We start from the raw sequence: 21,152 nt of genomic DNA, 5'->3' as shown, positions 1-21,152 counted from the left end.
ATATCTGTGAACATCAATTAAATTTTTCAGTATGCTATCATTATTAAAATATACCTTTAATGTGTCTCGACTCTTGATTACTTACCTACTAATGTTATTCGTAAGTCCTATTAAATAAAATAGATAGGTAGGTACTTAAAATGCAGATTAACAAAAAACAGAAAACCAATTAGACTTCAACTAAGCATTTATTATGATATTAAATCAATATAAAATATAGATATAAGAAAGAAATATAGATAATTATGGACTAAACATTTTTTGGTATAACATATAGTAAGTAGTTGAAGTTCCACTGTGCTTACAATATTTCATGACATAATGATAATGCAATTGCCTTACTATTTGATAATTTAATTACTACTGCTTGATACATCAAATATCGTTGATGCACGTTTACATTTGGTCATCAAATGAACCTCCTCATTTTCCGATTCTTTTTCAACTCTTACATGCCAAGCTTTTTTAAAATTATCTAAAATGTTGGTAAATTTTAGATTAGAACAAATTATAACAAAACAAAATAATTATTAAATAAATTTAATTTTTAAAATAAGTGTTTACATTTTTTAAAATATAACATACAGGTTCCATACTACATACTTAAAATAATAATAAATATAAACTTTGTAAACTATTAAATAGATTTTATTTTACATACCATATGTTTTATTGCCACCAACTATTTTAATACCATACTCAAACCAAGTTGGATCTGGATCTAGGGCGTCATGAATGTCAGTACTGGTTACTCGACCAAGTGGCCATTTACATAACCTTACATTACTATTTTCTAGATTATTTGTGTCATTTTGAACTAGCCACTTTGTTGGTACTACACTGTAATCCTTCGAATCCACAAATACCACAATAACCCAACTAACTTTAATCTAAAATGGAAAAACATTCAACATTTATTTTTTAGTTGAGTATCAACTACCTTATTTATTATGCACTAGAAATCTGAAATATAGTAGCAATACCTAATGACTAAACTTGATAAAAAAATTAAAGGCACCTATTAGGTAGGTAATATCTACTGTTATAGGCAAAAATATGAAACTGGCTATGCCACTGATAGCTAGGTGCATATTTATTTTTCCAATCTTAAAGAAATGGGTACTTTCTTTGTAACATTATTGTAATAATATTGAGTTTAGATGGATGATTGTTACTTTAGTTTTTCTGATTTACTGAAATAATATAGATATTTATAAGTTATGGAAGAGGAATCAGATAGAAACAATTACACACATTTTCTGGTAAAAAATTGTATTATTTATAACTAGGGCTAGGATTTATATGCAATAAAAAATTGTAAAATATGCATTTTATTTACCAAAATATGCAAAAATATGCAAAAACAAATTTTTATTATTTCTAGAGTATTATTATTTATCATAATTCAAAATTGTATTATTATTACATTAAAATATTGAATATTAGTTTATATTATATCATTATTACATGCTACTATAATGTGTTGTTTCAATAATTTTCAAATACAAACATCCAGCGATTTGAACGTAAAATAGATTTATACTGACTAAAACTCCTTTCCACATCACACGAGGTTATTGGTGCATATTTTAAATAATGCGATTTATCCTGGAGTTAATCAATATCGATTTCTTAGATAGATAATATTTATACTTTATACTTACAATAATTCGACGGATAAACCAAAAATTATCGATTTTATGAAAAAAACACCATTTAAAATTAACAATAAATTATAAAAATTTGAAAATTTAAGTTAAAAAAAGTCAAAATTCCAAAAATCTATAAATATGCAATTATATGCATTGTGTTCAAAATATGCAAAAATATGCAAAAATAAATTGGTTCTATTTAAACGAGAATTAGCCAAATCGTGGACAAATCTGACAACCATTAAATTTGGACTTAAGGAAAAAAACATGCAAATGCATATAAATCCTAGCCCTATTTATAACTAAAATAAGCAATACAATTAATGAGAAATTTAAATTTAATAAAGAATAAATAAATTAAACTATTATATATAATAAATAAAAATATGTTATAAAAATAAATTATAGGTACGACAGAAAGAATTTTTTTAATGGAATGTTTTTGGAAGGAAACTTTGAACATAATATACTTAATCATTAGGACAAATAGGGGAAAAAATCATAACTAAATAATCACTATCATCTTGGTTATTCATGAACTGTATTTGTTGATTGTTCGAAATAAAAACTTAAAACATAATCAATGGTTAATGCACATGTATGTTGTCACATATTGACATATCGAGTATCAATATGTAGCCATATAGATACATATTATGGAGGTAGAAATATCGGATGACAGTGCTACAAGGGCATGGCCCGAAAATGCACATTTTGACTTTAATAATAGTTATAATATACTACTAAGTAGGTATTGTATACAGTAATGAATCTTACCTTTCTAGTTGCCATGATACACTTTAAGTCTTAAAACGATCTAAAAACGATGACAGGATACTAATCAGCTGGATACGTGATGCATGTATCATGTATCTACTGCTGTATTGTCGTACTATTGCAAGTAGAAAACAAGAGTCACGAGAAATGTGAACATTCGTCCACAATCAAAAAAACACATTTACTGTTATATCTGCTGTAGAAAAATAATAATTAACGTACGACTGACGAGTCACGAGTGACGACGGTTATCGGTGGTGTTTCTGGGTATTGTTGATAATTTATAATAATAAAACTATTTTCAGCCGCTATTTATAAATTAAAAATAAAACCCATATCTATGGCGGAGTACATAATAATTTAATATATTTTTGGATTGCTATCAACATCAAAAGAACATAAAATTGATATAATATATTATATTCTAAAATAGGTGGCGTTTTTATTATTATCAAATATTCTTACAACGTTCTACTGCTATGTTTATTTGATGTATTTATATTTGGAAATACATACATTCGTTGAATGTTTATTTCGTGTAATAAATATTGATGTTTTTTTTTAACAAATATATTATATAAAATAAACGTTATAAAATTATGTTATTATTGTAACTTAAAATTAACATTTTAAGGATGTTTAAAAACTTAAATTGCACAGTGGGATATATTGTTTTATCGAAGTCGGGTCATTAACTAGTTAAGAGCTTGACTTTTTTTTAAACTTTCAAACTTGGTTAATAACTTTTCTAATTAATTTAATAATTCAACTAGTTAAAACAAGTATCCATTATAATAACTAAACTTTTTCCAATTAGTATTAAAAATAATACAATAATACAACCATGTCAATACATTTTCAATACTTATTTTATTTAATTGTACTACGTAAAATTATAATGATTTAAAAAAAAAAGAAAATAAATTACAGCAAGACATGGTTAATTAGGTAAATAAATGTACATAAACGTGTGATTGTCGAAACTTCTACAGGTGTATTAGAAGAAGGAATGTGAGAAGATGGTTAAAAAAAAAAAAAAAATGTTTTATTAACTCTTAAGAGATTTTAAAATTGCTCAATCACTATGTGCGACTCAGTTTAAAAATATAACAACATTAACTTGTTTTACTAAGTTAAATTAACGTTTTTTCCATGTAAACTTACACTTATACGCGTGTAAAGTTAAATACTTGAATATACCGTTTGTTAACTGTTGACTTGAAACACAACGTTCTTTATAACATTCACTTAATTCAAATCACTCATTTTAATAGTTGATTTCTATCGTTAATTTGTCTCTCTTTACATTTTATTATTCAGATTATACTTGTTGGTATGAAGCGTGCAATTACGAGGAAAGATTACAAAATACACGTGGCGTACATTCTATATTATATTTAATTATGTATATTATACATACAATATTATAATAATTTAATGTTTTACTTAATTGTTAATAATCGCTTTCGTTGAAAATTCATATTATAAATTGTATATCAATATGCATAATATATATATATATATATTATTACGTTTATAAATTAAAATATAATAATACACTGCTAAATACGTTGTATCTTCAATGGATCTGGTTAAAGTAAAACGTATCAAACGAGTATTATTACGCCAAAAGGTTTTTCTGTTTTAATTAATTTGTCTGTGGGTCTGGTTTTAAAATGACTCTTAATGATATCTGTTTGATATTTCTATGCATTATTATTAATATTCCTCATCGTGGGTTGATAAATCGTTGTATAATATTTATATTTAATATATTGTTATAATTATTATTATTTCAATAGTAAATTTTATATACACTCTAAGTATAAGCAAGATGATTAGAATTTAATTAACTCCACTAATCTATGATATCAAATATCCATTTGCAAGGTCGCATTAACGAAGATGGCTGATCAATTTTCCACAGTGTCGAGTAAGCTATTATTATTTTCTAGTTTCTTATAGCATAATATTGTTATTTGTTGTCTCATAAAATTTGCGAATAATGTGCTCATTCGATATTTTCATTGACTATGATACATAAATAAATGTGCACGATGAATAATGTATCTTATTATTATATACTCGTTTTTTTTCGGTTATGACTTCAACAATTGTGGTTATTAGACTAATGCATATTATAATATAAAGTCCGTAAATTACAAGCAAAACTTGATAAAATAAAGAATAAAAAGTACATTATTTACAATTAGGTTTACATTTTGTAAAATACGATATATTATTTAGTACTTACATCCTTTTTTCTTCAAACAATTAACCAATGATAAATCTATATATTATACAAATGCAACAATGATTTACAGAAATTATGTAGAAGTTCTATAATATTGATAAATTAATAATAATGGTAAGATACTAGTGAAAATATATTCGTAACATCATTTTGGTATTACACTAATTATAAAAAACGGCATTTAAGAGGACGTTACACCCTTATGTATTATATCTGTCTTATAAACATACAATATGGTAATTTTTCGTTCAGCAGAATCCGTTCTATGTTATTAGCTTTAATAGTTGAATGAATTTACCTAGCTATTATTAAACTTAAAGGCAAGAATTTCATCTAGGTCATCCACATAGGCTTTTATTAATATTAAAATTTTAAAGTGAGTTATGAGTGTTTTAAAGTGTTAATATTTTTACATATAGCTAAAACTCAGTTTAAAATTAAAATATCAATAAAAGCCTATGTGATAGCCTATATAAAATTCTTACCTTTAAATTTGATAGTAGTTAAATTTACTCTAATATTAAAGCTAACAACATAAAATAGATTTTTCTGATCGAAAAATTGCTATGTTGTGTGTATGTAAGACGGAAATAACATAAAAAGGTGTCCTCTTAATGTGTGGCTATATTCGAATATAATTACACGGCAGATTATTAGAACGTACATAAAAATTACACAGAAAAATAATATAATATATCAAAAGGAATGAAGGAAACCTCACCAATCAGTATATTGTGTTCGTGTTACAGTTAAAAATATTCACACTGCGTATTTCTTTATATTTATATTTATGAGTATTAACACAAGACGTATGGTAATAAACTGCAGCACCTACAATATTATGATGAGGACTGGATTACAGTCGTTATTGCAGGTTATCATATGTTTTGCGGAGTCGTGTAGATCTTGACAATCGCATCAACTTTGTACACAAACAATGTTATTTTCTATCAAACACGAACAGATATAATTACAGTATAGACTTAATTATTCCATAATATACATATATAGGAAATCGTTGAAGTTATCGTACTTAAAATTCTGACTATTGGAATCGTGCGATTTATTTCGTTTTCATTAGAAACTAATTATTTTATAACATAAATGATTTTTAAGATATAATATCATAAAAACAATACAAAAAATTATTATCGACTTTCTTTGTACAGGTAAGGGGCCGATTTGTAGACGGGCTGTTTTAGCCCAATGCGTATACGCATTTCGTACAACGAATAAATAACTAAATGTACCTATATAACTCGTAATAAAATATTTATCTATTTTAATATTTTATATCGTAATAAATATAATTGGATACTATCGACACTCGTACACTCTCGACTTTCGAGTCATCTCTTCTTTTAAATCATATGATACAATAAATGCGTATGCTTTTGACGAGAGCAAACAGATATCATAATATGCAATGTAGCGTTTAAAATCATACGCGGGATCGCGTGCATACATGCAGTATACGACATACGTCGTACATGCGATTTGAGGAATCACGTATGCACAATATATTATACAAATGGATATTAAGATTTACACGATTCAGTAGATTTGTAGAATCATATTCGACCGCGACTATGGTCGACCTATATATCCATACACATTTATCCACAGTCCACGGATAGTCTGCGCGCTAGTGGTATCGGTTACACCAGTGTTTCTTAAACTTTTTTATCCATGGAACGATGGAACCCTTTTTGATGTTCACTTTTATCGTGGAACCCTTACTTTTTTTTTAGCTTTATAGCTTGTTTTAGGACTACTTGCAATAAACATTATAATTATATTAATCATAATATAATAACAATAACGCGTTAAAGGTATTTAATTCCTTTATTTAATAAATAAAAATAAAATAATAATAATGCTTAAATTACTTAAATTAGACTAAAATTTAATTTTACGAGACAAGTGAAATTATTTTTTATTAATACAAATAATTTTAATATTGGACTTTATTGATGAAAGTTGTACAAACATGTTTTTTCTTCACTAACCGCTACTAATCTAAAATCTTTAGTTAGATGTTTTAAAGTAATTTTCCTGAAAATGTTGAAAGAAAATTACCTAAGCTCCACGGAACCCCGGAGTTCTGCAGAACACAATTTAAGAAACGTTGGGTTACATCGACTCGGTGCCGTAGAGCTATAGCAGTGAGCTCTGCGAATAAACACATAATAATAATAATAATAATAATATTACGAGTTGTAAAGCCACGAAGGTGCTTTTCAAAGAATAATATTATGTATACCTGTCGCGGCGATCGTGCAAATACGTTGAAATACTATCACGTGCTATTAATTAGGTATATCATTAATTGTGTGATAATTTACTGTTTTTGATGTGTTTCGCGGAAAAACGTTAACAATTTACGTATATAATAATATATAGTGTATACAGATTTACTAGCTCGTAACCAATTTATTATAGGCTTTAGCTCGTCCGGTAATACGAAACCTAGCCCAATCCTATGGCCCACATCATTCCACTAAGTTAATGGTTACAATTGTTAAATTGTGCCTTAATATGTTTTATCTAAGTTCCGCGGCTACTTAATCACGTATATTATAAATTATAATATAATATATACTCGTTTCATATTTAGCTCATTTCGTTATTCTTCCATTCGCATGATTTGGTAATCACATCGTTTACTTTTAACACTCGTGTAATATTTTTAATATGAACATTTCTCCAGTTCCCACTTTTTTTCAATTTTTCAAATTTTTTGCTAAACTATAGTGCGCCATTAGGTAGTGTGAATTTATGTGACTTTTTCAGAATTTGTTCAAGACCGGTTTAACCGTACATTAAAAAATTAAAGAAGTAAAGAAAGGGAACTAGAGAATAAATAATAAATATAAATATACAAAAGATGAAAACTTTGCGTAGCAACCGGCAATAGCGGTGAACTATTTTACTTTTTAAAATTCGAATATTAGACAAGTAGTTCATGAATTATACCTACGTACATGTTTAAAGCTTTTATGTACGGAGTGAAGTGAGTTAGGTACTCGTACTAGTCGTACTTCACGGATATTGCAAAAAATGTTGTTTTAATATTTACAAATGAAATACTTCTAGAATTTGATTTTTATGAATCCAAATACTCCGAATAATATTTTGTTTATGAATATGAAATTAAAAACGTTTACGCTGTCATTCAAAGAGGTAAAAAATAATTTAGAAAATAATAACGATACGAACAGTAAAAATATCTTTTTTTCTCAAGACTTTTATTTTATAGCAACTTATAATGTTATGTAAAAGTAATATTTCTTGAAACGTTTGTGTTTTATGAAATAATAATATCGAGTGTTTTATGTTTAATGGATCACCTCATACATATAATATATAATGTATAAATATTACAAATATTACACCGTATTACGCGACGCGGTCGATATTATTGTGCGTATTGTACGTATTATATTATAATAATGTGTTATAATATGTATTTGATAAGTGTTTATAGCACTTTTCCGTCAACTTTTTTTTTTTCATTTTTCATAGTTACGTAACGAGCTATCATTTTACACACATTGCCCTCGATATTGGAAACGCCTAAGTACAAACACACATGTACGTATATAGTGTTTATACAGGTACGAACTGCAACAATTACATGGTGTACATTATATTATGTACGCCTCGTATTACCTTTATACCAATATAAATTTGAAACCGTATTGGCTGTGTATATAACACAACGTATACTAAATGGTATATGGGCACGGCAGCGAATGTTCGCAATAATTTCGAAAACTATTAACATTTTTCCACGTCGTTGTTTAGAGAAAATTTGAGGTTTACACTATGCGTGGGCTGCAATATTTTATATTTTTCGTCGTAATGTTTGTTCGAAAATATAAGGCAAGAAAAAAAAAACGATACTATTTCAGCGTGAAAACCTGAACAATATATCTATCCAATATATCGTATTTCCGACTATTCGATTTTCGGAGAATTAATAAACGCCGCAGCAGCATCGCTCCTCACAGCGGGACAGTGTAATATCTGATTATAGGTAGAATCGTTTTGAATATACACACGGGTTTTTTTATTTAAATCGATGGGATTTATTTTTATTATTATTGTTTCTTTAATGCGGACGGGTATGTTCACGGGTATGTCGTACGAAATCGATACATAAAAAAGATTATTACAAACACATTTGGGTCTCAAACGACGAGACGTCTTTAAAGCGAAATACGCAGCTGTATAAATAACATTATATGATCATACAATTATAAAAAAAAAAAAAAAAACAAAACAAAACAAAAGAAAACAAAAGGACGGGTTATTATATTGAATAATGTCAGAGATATTCTTCGGTCCATTCGTTAGTACATATTATTATTATTGTGTTTGTATAGATTCGATCGAACGGGCAGCATAATACCTAATAATATTATACACATATTATATTATGTTATGTATAGGTACTTGTAATATAAACATATTATCATTACCGATATACATGATGCAGACACACAGACACACGCGCACGGACGACGGTAAATAATATATTACGATACGCCATGGACGGATTAAATCAACAACAGCGCAGCACATATAGGTACATTCGGTGGAACGAGTGCCCCCAACGTTTAATGAAGTGATGAGGCGAGATTAATATTTTTCCCCGGGAGTTACCGTAACGCGACGGTATATCTATTGTTGTTATGTACAGAGCGATTAACCATAACGCTCTAGCCCAATTTTTCTCCTTCAACAACGCAGTTGTCCTAAGTCTGATTTTTGGAATTTTAAAACGCACTGTCATAATAGGACCACCGTTGTTTGGGAATTCTCTTGATAATATTTTGTATTGCTTAAGGAGTGTCTACCGACGAATAGTTGTTGAGTTTTTAAACTTTGTGTATCAAGGGTTAATGGGTCCACGATAATGGATTTGGGAGATGTGGGGGTTATGATAATTTGAACATTATCATTTTGCACACGGGTCAAGTATAATAAATATACTATAACCAGATCCAATATTTCATATATTTTATATTTTTGCAAAATCTGCATATTTAAGGATTATATATAAACATTTTAGTTACTGAAAAGCCACTCGTTGGAATTTTTAATTAGGTAGTTTTAAAAAAATGTATTCACTTAATAATTTACAATAAAAAACGAAAAGTTTTAATTTGAAAAACGAAAGTTTGAATCGCCATAGGTAACTATTAACGTGATCCTTTCAAATATCAAAGGAGATCTCAATAATTTGAAAATACGATCATTAATCATGTTTAAAAATTCCAGAAAATCAGAATTCGAATAGATTCGTTACTAAGTGAAAAAAAATGAAGTTGGTAATGCTTGATAATCACCCTGTATATGGTAATAATACGAGTGACAGACAACGGTGGGATTCGATGGTGTTCTTTGGTCAAAACTACCTGTCATGCTCATCTGTTACGGAGATCTCAGTACATCAATACATAGATTTTTTTAAACCATTCGGTAGGAGTGTCCTATGGCTGTACCCAATTCTTTTTTGAGTTAGAATCAACATTTTTTCTCGTTAATTGTCATATGGTTGTTTTGAAAATTTTTATATATCTAAATAGACATTTTAACGAGTAGTTTCTGTGTTGTTAAAAAGTATAATTATATTGTTTTAAAATCATTGTGGTCCTTATATATTCCAAACCTATGTATATATTATCTTTAATGATCACACAATTGAATAACTTAAAAACTACTCGTTGAAAATACATCAACATTTTCAAAAGCCTATCTTATTAAAAATTTTTGGAAAATAAAGATGATTATCGTTTGAAAAAAAAGTAGTTAGAATCACCACGGTACACTTCGTAAATTATATTTAAAAAAATTAAGTGTTTCAAGACGAGGTTTTCAAATACGTAAGTATACTTAAAAATTACAAAAATCAAAAATTAAAAATTTGAAAATATAATAGAAAAATAATGGGGTGAGCACGTTTATATTTGATAAATCACCCTGCAGTACTATAACTAGATAATATAACGTGCTGATTATAACACACAGATATTCAAGTATTATAGTTACTTCGTACTTCATATCATCTTTCTTTTAGATGGATTTAAACTAAGACAAAAACAGACATATCTGTTTATATTTATATTTATATTTAACACATCTAGTTAATCTTATTTCCACGATTCTGTCATATATTTATACATTATAATACGAATTATAATATGTATAACAAACTATATAGGTGCATGTATTTATGTTGTAGTCGCTCATTTATATATACCCATATAGTTCAAATCATTATTTGCTTCTAAGATTTGATTGTCGAGCGTAAAATATTATCCTGTAGTTAGTATATTCTACAGTAATTGCTGTGTTTGAATATTACTCTATCCCCAGGCGTGAACAGCAACTCTACCTACCGAGCGTATTGATAAAATCATCGTTTTATCACCCCGGAAATGCCTTTTGTATTAATAGAATGTTAATAAAATATATTCAATATATAATTTAGAGTTCAAAATAATATGCATAATATATTGATATTAAGTCATTGTTATTTGCTAAAATAGCACTTTTATAAATGTAAAATAAAGAATGATCCATTTATGTATTTACACTAATCTTTTCAAGGTTTAAATATTTATTTATTTTTATATTATTTATTATTATTATATAATATTATTATTGATTTATTTTTCTTTATTGATTAAGCATTAACTTCACAGGTTATTAGCTTTACAGAGTTACATTATTACAATAAAATGGTTATATGCTATTGTACAATTCTATTATTATTATTATTATTACATATTACTATCATTAATAAATAATCAACATTTTTGATAACAATTATATTATGTTTTATAATTTTTTATTAGTATTACATTTTTCAAACTTTTACTTTTTTGTATAAGAACATATTTTTTTATTTCATATTCAGAAGCAGAATATATTTCTGAGTATTTCGATTCATAAAAGTAATAATACAAAATATAATATTTTATGCATTGTTATTTGTTTTGAAATAATGAAAAATGGTAAAAAATTATATTTTCAAAAAATATAGAACTTGTAAAAATAAATGTATTTTCAAGGGTTACATATTTTATAATAATACTCAATAATTGTTAAGACTTAAGATGTATAATGATTTAAATCCACATGCTTGAATAAATCACATAAACAATATGTATCATAGAAGTGAGGTGGTGGCAAAGTCTCAGAGTTCTAAAGAAGTTTTGTAACTTCTAAAAATTAGCAGAAACTACGCCACTGATATTTATCAAACCATGAATAATAAGTTGAAATTGTAGTTTTTGGATCCATAAAACTTGACTGCATACAAAACGTGCAGTGTAACTCATGTTTGACATATTACAACTCATAAATAGTAATTATAATACTACCTACAATTAATATCAATCATATGTTGGGCATAGACGAATTAAAACGTTAAAGTAAAGTAATTTTAACTCAAAACTAAATAACTAATATCTATTTTTGTCCTTGAAATGTACATTTTAAAATAAAATATAACTTTTCTCAAGTTAGTAATTATTATTACTTAGTTGTAGGTTTCTATACAGTTTTCGACTAAGCTGCTTATAATGAAAAAATAGTCAACTATTAATTTTAAACTTCTTTAAAATATTTTCAAACTAAAAATCTTATGAACGTTGTATTGTGGCCCAAATTAAATATTTCAAAGTATTTTTTTTTTCAGATCACAATGCTTAAAATTTTAGATACCGAATATTATATAAATAATGATATATATACTTACCGTAGAAACCGACCGTTTAACAGAAACAGTTATTTTGGTGTGCGTCTGGAAATTGCGTGTTTTTTTTTTTTTTTTTTTGAAGTAGAACCAGCGCTTCAAATGTTTATCATGTACAATACTTCTTACATTTTCTTTTTTTTTAATAATATACAATAACGCAGAAAATATATGGTGAAACCGTTTTTACTTAAACGAACAGTATAGTAATTCTATTACCTATATATATGTATATATTTTATGTGTATTTATATTGTAAAGAATATCACGAATAGAATGATATAACAGTTCCTAAATTGAAGAAATGTGGGACTCGTATATTTTTACACTCAATAATTTCACTAAAGTCACAGAACTTTCAATAATTTACGTGAACACATATTGTAGTCAGTTTTGAAAAATTTTCGGAAAAACATATTTCATAATATTTACTATTAAATTCGATTCATGTAATGTCTATTTTATTATTAAATTATTATAAATATAATAATGAATAGCTTTAAATTTTACGGTTTGTATTTCATGCACGAAATGTACATTATAATATTATACAAACTATATGTAATGAAATAACCTCTGAAACAGCTGGTTATTCATTTAAAAAACGTATTTGCATATGTTGAACAAAAAAAAAACTCAAAACTAGAAAAAAATAACAGATAATTCATTGAAAACGTAATTAAAACATATTGTGGATAATACGTAAAATATTTGTCTAGATAAACTACTTAGTACTTATAGATAAAAATAATGAGAAAGCGGTTAATCGTTCTGCTCTAGAATAGAGGCTAGTCGCCAGTGAAGCTCATCATAAAGGAATAAGATACTGTAATAATTTCTGTGTTAAATTTTATTTGAATGATTTACATTATATAGTACGAAAAATGATTCTAAACGAAGACAGTCAACCTATATTTTACGATATATTTATATTGCTATCAAAAAAACTAATATAGCTAAAAAAGTAATTTATTTTACTATTAATTATACGATATAGATTAATACGTTATAAGTTTCATGTTTCCACAGATTATATATTTTTAAATTACAATAAAATATTAAAACTGTTTTTCTTTGTTGATATGTCTTTTAATTTTAATCAAATTTAAATTTCTAACTGCAAAAATTTTACTTTTTCACAATTTTGATGAATTTTGTCAAAATGTTTACTTTAAACTCTAATAAAAATATATTATGACAATGTATTTTTGATATTTTTTGTTGGTAAGCTTTCATTTCAACTTATGGGAAACGATGGTTTACATTTATTGAAAAATTAAAATTTCTAATGTCTAATTCAGCTTAAAGTTTTATGAAAACTGTATTATAAATAAATACCAAAAAAGTGGATGGATGTTGTGGAAGAAGACCTTGAAAGATTAAGAGTACAGGAATGGAGGGAAGTAGTTCAGGACTGTAAAAATGGAGAGATATTGTGATGGCGGCCAAAACTCTTAGAGAGTACTAAGACTACTAAGTGTTAGAGAAAGAAGAAGAAGAAGAAGAAATACCAATATGATACATTTGATAAAATATTTTAAAAACCTAAGATTATTCATTTATGAATAACACCATAAAAAAAAAAAAATTTGATTTTATCAAATATTGGTTTTGTGTAAATATTCAGTTTTTTTTTGGTTATTTAAAAAATAAATACTGAGCAGTTTTTACTTTTGACTGACCATTTTGGAGTTCTAAAGTACTGACTAGATCCAATTTGGTTACCACAAACCATCCCTAAAATTGCACTAGGCATTTGTGTTGTTCCATAATAAGGCGACAAGAGAAACATAAATAAAAAAAATGAAAAAATATTGAACCACACATCGTTATAAAATCAATACATCTAGCAATAGCTATAAGATATTAACACCTCCTCTCGGCCTTCAAAAATAAAATAAAATTGTATACTTACAAATTGAAAGATCTTGGCATAAAAAGTTGCCTTAGTAATTTATTTCGGACAACAATCATTTTATTTGAATATACATATGGATAACGAAATACTTGAAATTAATTTTATCCAATTAAGATAAAAATATGAAGATTTATTATTATATCTAGACGAAGTATACATCACTCGCATCCTATTAGGAATAATGAAAGTTCGAACACCTGAACTCTTTCGAATGCGATGAATTATATAATAATAATACTATTATAATATTATTGATTTTAAATTAAAAATAGTTATGACACAGCTTACACGGTATCCGCGATATGATAATATTATATTATGCCAATTTTATTACGCAACCCGTATACTTCAGGTTTTCGCGATTCTGACGATTTGTTATTGATATAGGCATGTCTTACAAAATACGGTACACGTTTAATTCAAAATTATAATAGAACCCTGAACCAATGTTATCGTACATAATGCACGCGCATACGTACACATTGATCCGTTTAACTAGTAGAAGCCACGATAAATAGTTTGCTATAAGTAACAATTGATGCATGCGATTTCGAAATGGGAAAATAGTAAATACAGCACGACGTGTGTAATGCGAAGTTTTTGCAGTCATGCGTCAACGTTGCGTTTACAACACAGATAACTTGCAGGGTTCGGTATTTGTCTTGCAGCAAGTAAAATCATTAAAATAATAAACGATTAAAAAAATAACTTAAATGTTCGTTGTGAACACTAAAATATAAAATCTCATTCGAAACCCGACAAGTTTAAAGAAAAAAAAAACAGAGTATCCTTCCTTCCCATAACTTATACGATTTTCCCCGTATAACATTGTGTTATGAAGCACTGTAAACTCTGCGACATCGCTGAGCATATTTTTTTTAAATGATTATCATTTATGTCAGTTGCTATACCAACTGCGTTGTCTTAAAATTCGTAAAACGTAAAACGACTAGTGAAAATATATTAGAAAAAAAACCAAGCAAAAACAATAGCGTTATAACTTACAATTAAAAATTTCATGCTATTTAAATCACCGAAATTCGACATCAATATCTAAAGTACTCGGTTTGGTTTCACGTCAAACCGAAAACAAAAACAAATTCTTTAAATCTCAAACTCTGTTTAAAATGTAATTTTTAGATTTGTTAGCTACGAATTATATTTTCGTAACATATTGTAGAATATTATGTTGAGTACCTATTTGTATGAAAATGTCAATTATTTAATGAAAACGAAAGCGAGACGTTTGAATGTGCTTGTGTATAGTATTTCTTAAAATATAATATAATCCTAACGAACTAACAAAAAAAATTGTTGTAGTAACGCTATAATATATGATATATAATATTATAATATGTATGTAGGTCTTTGAAAACAAATCTGAAATCGTCGACGCCGCCCAGCTGCCACCTGGCCGCCGTCGGCAGACGGCAGGTGTACTCGACAAGGTTCGTCTTGAAACGGGCTTTCACCCATAAATTGCGAAGACTTTAGAAGGTCGCCGCTAAGATTCCTTTACGATCTGTATTCATATGATAACGTTTCGTAGTATTAAAAAAAAAAAAAATCCTTACACTATTTCTACTATTGTGTAAGTCAAAGATTTAATATTTATATACAAAAAATAAACAATAATAATAATATATAAATGATAAAAACAAATGTCAATAAGAAAATATTTTTAATGAGATCAACAAAATTAAGAATATAACTGTGATTTAAATTTAATTTCCATGAAACACTTTAAAGTTAAATATCAAATAAAAATGTCATAATAGTATACGTAATTAAAATGATAGATTATGGAAAATAAAAACTATAATAGACTTGTTGAAAAAAATTGGTTAATATATTATTATAAAATAAAACATTATACATTTTCAAAATTTTTTTCTCCTTCAAACATGCAAAATGATTAAACAATTATGTAGTAATATAATTATCTAAAAAGTTGACTTAAATGTTTCAAAAATATATCGAATTCTCATTTGAGCCATAATTGTATGAATAGAATTTCGTCATTAAAAACTAATAATGCATTTAAGTCTAAAATTCAATTAAGAATATCAATAATATAGTCTAAGATAAACAAGATAATTTAATTTATTGATCAAAAAACAATTTATACGATTTTTAATAATAATAAAACCATGATAACTACACAACAGTATAACAATAATAAATTGACCAAATTCTCCATTGATTTATACATTTTGAGAAACTGAAAGTATACATTTTAAAGATGTGAGTTTGTATTATACTATACACATGGTATAAAATTAATTTATATACAGACGGTATGAAAATAAAAATCAAGGCGTTAAATTATTTAGTTGATCAAATTGGTCATAATATGCGGCATACAGATTTGGGGTCCTGGAAAGCCATCTAATAAACGTTCTATCCAAGCCTTCCAAGCTATTACCCTTAGAATTATAACCGGAGCTCCATGGTTTATTACCAATGAATCAGTTCATAAAGACCTTAAAATACCCACCGTCAACAAAATTGCTAAAAACCAATATAAACGTTTCCACGTTAAATTATTAAGCCACCCAAGTCCACTCATCAGAAACATGCCCTCCTCATCTCTCCTTGGTAATGTTAAACGTCGTTTAAAGCAAAATTGGTCCAAAGATTTGCTTTATCTAGTACCTACAGAGAGTAAAATATGTAACTAAAAAGTTAGTAGCTATATTATTAGTTGATAATAAGACAATTTAAATCCTAATTTATTTTGAAATCAATTATTTGATATTTTAAGAATATAGTTGAATATAAAATGAGAATTGTAATTAAAATATTTTAAATTTAAATTGTTTCTAGTCACTAGGTGTATTAATGTTTGATACATCATAATAATTGGTAGCATGACTAAATATTTACGATATTTGGTGAATTTGTTCTAAAATAATTTTAGTATTATGTATTTTATTAATGTTTTCTGACCTTTTAGTCATTATTCAATTAATTAATTTTAAAAAGGTTCATTTTTTATAATTAACAATGGTTTTAAAACCTGTGTGAAATTTCGGATAATTTAAGGTACTACAAAGTTTTATACCGTATTTTAACACCTCTAATAAATTTACAAACATATTTTTAAGTTAATACTATAGGGATCATTAAAATATTTTTTCTTCTTGGCTTGAATTTGATTAAATTTAACTTGTATGTACGCGTATAATGTAGAACATTTCGACAAAATAATGTTTGTGTACTAAAAATTTCAATTGCTTTAAATTCGTTCACGAATATAAAAGTTTTAAGTTTATTTTGAATTATTTGAATTAGACTTTTTGTGATGTTTATTATTTGAAATTTTTTTCAAGTCCGAGCTTAATTCCATATTGTAAGTTTGACTCATAGGCAAATCAAACATACATAACATAGTTTTATCTTAGTATTTTCAGAACTCATATAACAATAATATTGAGCTTTTGTTTTTTATAATTAAATTTCCTTATTTGTCTTGCGAGTTTTCCATTTCAAATAATTGACCAATTATGATTCCAAGTAATTTGATGATTTTTGTTTCTATAATTTACAACACATGAATCATTTTTAAGTTAATAGCAGTTTGGTTTATACATTTTTATTTTATTTGTTGTTAGTTGGATTCTTTTATCATGACTGAAAGTAATATAATATTTAGTTTTATTAAAATTTAGTATTAAATTATGTTTTCTACGCTATTGCGAGCTTTTATCTAACTAGTTTCGGGTAGAATTAAAGCAGTACCATCTGCGCATAAAAACATTTTACTATATTATGCAGGGTTTAAATTGCCTAATGTAACAATTTATTTATATTTTATATTATATATAATATAGTAGATAACATTATTTTGTACCTTTAGATATTAGGTATTTTATTAGTGATTACTATTAGGTCATCGCTTAGTTTATTTGAAATTTTGACTTGTAGTTTTGTGTTTTTCAGTAAAATTTAAGAGGATCAAATGCTACAATATCTACTATACCTACTTAAAAAATATTTAATAATTTAATGCGAGGAATACTATCAACATTTTTGCTGAGGTCAATGAATATTCCTAAGATATTATTTTTTTTAAGTTCACTTTTATTCATTATGATTAAATTAATTTATTATAGCCAAGCACTGTTTGTTTTTTTCTTAGTATATTAAAAGGATCCTCTTTTCTTTATTAAGGTTGATGATTATTATTTTTGTTTACAGTGTACCAATCATTGACAGGCCAATTCGCATTCGCATTCACGAAATTTGCATTTTTTTTAGGCATAAATTAATTTACTTTTATCCATCTTTGTTAATTTTGCATCAATTATATTGAGTTCAGACTTTTTTTTAATTGTTCTCCTAGGTTCTCTGACTGCCGTCACATTGGCATTATTTTTTTCTAACTTATTTCACTATACAGTTCTCGTTTTTAGTTTTGGTCATTTTGAGTTAAGCTCCAAAATGTTCATGTTAAAATAGGTATATTAAACTTTTGTTCAATTTAATTTAATATTCTATGTAAATTCTTATATTTTCTACTTTAATTTGTTTATTCTTCATTGTAACAAGTTTTCTTTCTTGAAACATTGACTGGATTTTATTTTAAGATCTATCAATTTGTTGATTAATCAAAGTTACATATTTAATGAAATCTTTAATTATATTTTCTAATTCATCAGTTGATTCGTTGATAATTTATGTGGTTTTTAAAATGTCTACATGCCACACGAGCTCTGTATTTTTGACATTTTTTTAAAATCTCTCTTCAAAAGTGTTATAACAATAAAGTTGAATTAGTTGTTACTTGTTACAGCGATATAATACTAAAGTTCGTATTCCAAATGAGTTAAATGTTTATGGTTCTCAACACAGTTTGTAGACATAGTTGAAAATAATTATAACAAAAGAAACGATAAAAAATAAAACATACAATATACATATATTATATTGACTACAACAATTTGACGTCAGAATAATTGCTAAATTAAAAATGAAGTAAACTTTTGAAAACGTTTAATAAAAATAAGTAATAATGAATAATATTCATACCTATACTTATTATAATAAAATAAAAATAAATTATGAAACAGAACCCTTATTGGATTAAATTAAATTGTGTACGGAGGGATGCGTTTTCCAAAATAAATTTTGCATTGGATTGGACAAAAAACTGTTGTGGCAAGTACAATTATTTGTAATTAATTTTATACTTAAAATATAGTTTAATATGAATTTTATATTATTTTTTTTTTTTATCAAAATTAAAGGATTCGAAAATGTTCCATACTCGTTGGCCCAGATTTACATTAATTATACACTTGAACAGTTTGTTATGGATTAAGGATGACCATATTATATACGTCCCGTTTACGCGGTATTGTCTTTTTTTTTTTTGAGCATCGACAAACTTTGAACGAGACGCTTTTTGTCCCATTTTAATCCCTTTATTTCCATATTGTCATATGTGCGTAAAAGTGAAAACTAACTGTATACAGAACAATATTTTTACAGATGTATACTGAATTAAGTATTGAAGCCCACAAAGTTAATAGAAAACAGTTTCTGTTTGACGAGTGATGATTAGGGCTGACGAACGTTAGCCTATTTATAGTATTGCAAGTGTATTGCATTGCGGTATGAATAGACACACAATTAACATACTTTTCAATAATCACATTATCTAATAGGTAAAAAAATCAACTGAAAAATATGAAAATTATTGAACAATTTTTAGATGTCTTTTTTTAGTGTTATGGAAGAATGATAATTGTTGACCAACATATTTTTTTTATTTTTTTTTACTATTACCCTAATTACTTATTAGTTATTAGTGTTATTACCTATGCGTTTTAGTATAAAAATGGGTATTCATTTATTTTTACAGTTGACTATAATATATAATATGTATTAATATTACATTTTGATGTCAACTGCGATGGTTTTTTTTTTTTTTTTTTTAATCCAATTATGTGTAAGGTAGTTAAGTATAGTATTCTCCCAATGCTTTTACCATCGTAATCGTGGTCGATTGGTTTCTAATATATTTCTAATGTGGTGAATTTTAAACGAAGTAGAACGATGCGTTTTTAGTTGAATGATATATTTCAACGTATTGGCTGCAGCAGGATTGTGCAACGTGTTTTATTATGTTTATGGAATTCGTACGTGATACATATTAACCAGGGTTCACTGAGTACGCTAGTCTCTATTTTTTTTTTTTTTTTATTGAATAATACATTTATTCAAATTCTGATTTTAGGAATCTCCGTTCATAGCCAAGAACTAATAAGATTTTTCTTTTGAGAAATGTCTTGTGGTAATACCAACTTTTTTCAAATAAAAATTATTTTTTATCCTGTCGGTTGTTTACAACAAGATGATTTTTTTTTGTTGAAAATGTTGATATATCTAAGTATCTAAATTCATATTCAAATGAGTAGGTTTTTATGCACTTATATATCATATCGTAGAAATCAGTGAACCAGATTTTTGTTTGTGTGAAAGATATGAGCCTATAGAGTAAGGTACCTATGTCATTTACTTAATATATTATATTTTAAAAATAAATTATTTTAGTTTGTTAGTGCCCAACATTTCTTCTCAAGATACCATACTATATTACATGGGCTTCCCCAGGGGGGAAGCAAAAAGACAAAATTGCCCCCTTCCCCTCTAGAATTTTAAATTTATTACCTAATTGTAAAAATGTAATGTAATAACACCTAATTGTAATAATGACAAAATATAATTATGTACTATAAATAAAATATATAAAAAGTCTTTATTTATTTTTTTTTTTAA

The 21,152-nt window shown here is 26.4% G+C and overlaps 1 protein-coding gene across 1 annotated transcript; it reads right to left on the bottom strand.

Annotated features, from left to right (window-relative positions):
- Positions 1-338: 338 nt before the first annotated feature.
- Positions 339-2,755, bottom strand: LOC112590961. Its single transcript, XM_025334579.1, has 3 exons — positions 2,430-2,755; positions 662-890; positions 339-475 (listed from the first exon to the last, which is right to left on the bottom strand). Exons 1-3 carry the CDS (start codon positions 2,442-2,444, stop codon positions 354-356), a joined length of 366 nt encoding a protein of 121 aa, XP_025190364.1. The 5' UTR covers positions 2,445-2,755; the 3' UTR covers positions 339-353.
- Positions 2,756-21,152: the final 18,397 nt, after the last annotated feature.

The sequence above is a fragment of the Melanaphis sacchari genome, unplaced genomic scaffold, assembly GCF_002803265.2.
Source record: "Melanaphis sacchari strain LSU unplaced genomic scaffold, SCAv2.0 Contig123_pilon_pilon, whole genome shotgun sequence".
Taxonomy (NCBI): domain Eukaryota; kingdom Metazoa; phylum Arthropoda; class Insecta; order Hemiptera; family Aphididae; genus Melanaphis; species Melanaphis sacchari.
The sequence above is the reverse complement of the archived record's forward strand: the minus strand, read 5'-3'. Positions and strand labels throughout refer to the sequence as shown.

Excerpts from the sequence above, each read along its gene's own strand:
- LOC112590961 (XM_025334579.1), bottom strand. Across the intron at positions 476-661 it reads TGGTGGCAATAAAACATATG|ATAATTTTAAAAAAGCTTGG; the intron begins GTATGTAAAATA and ends CCAACATTTTAG.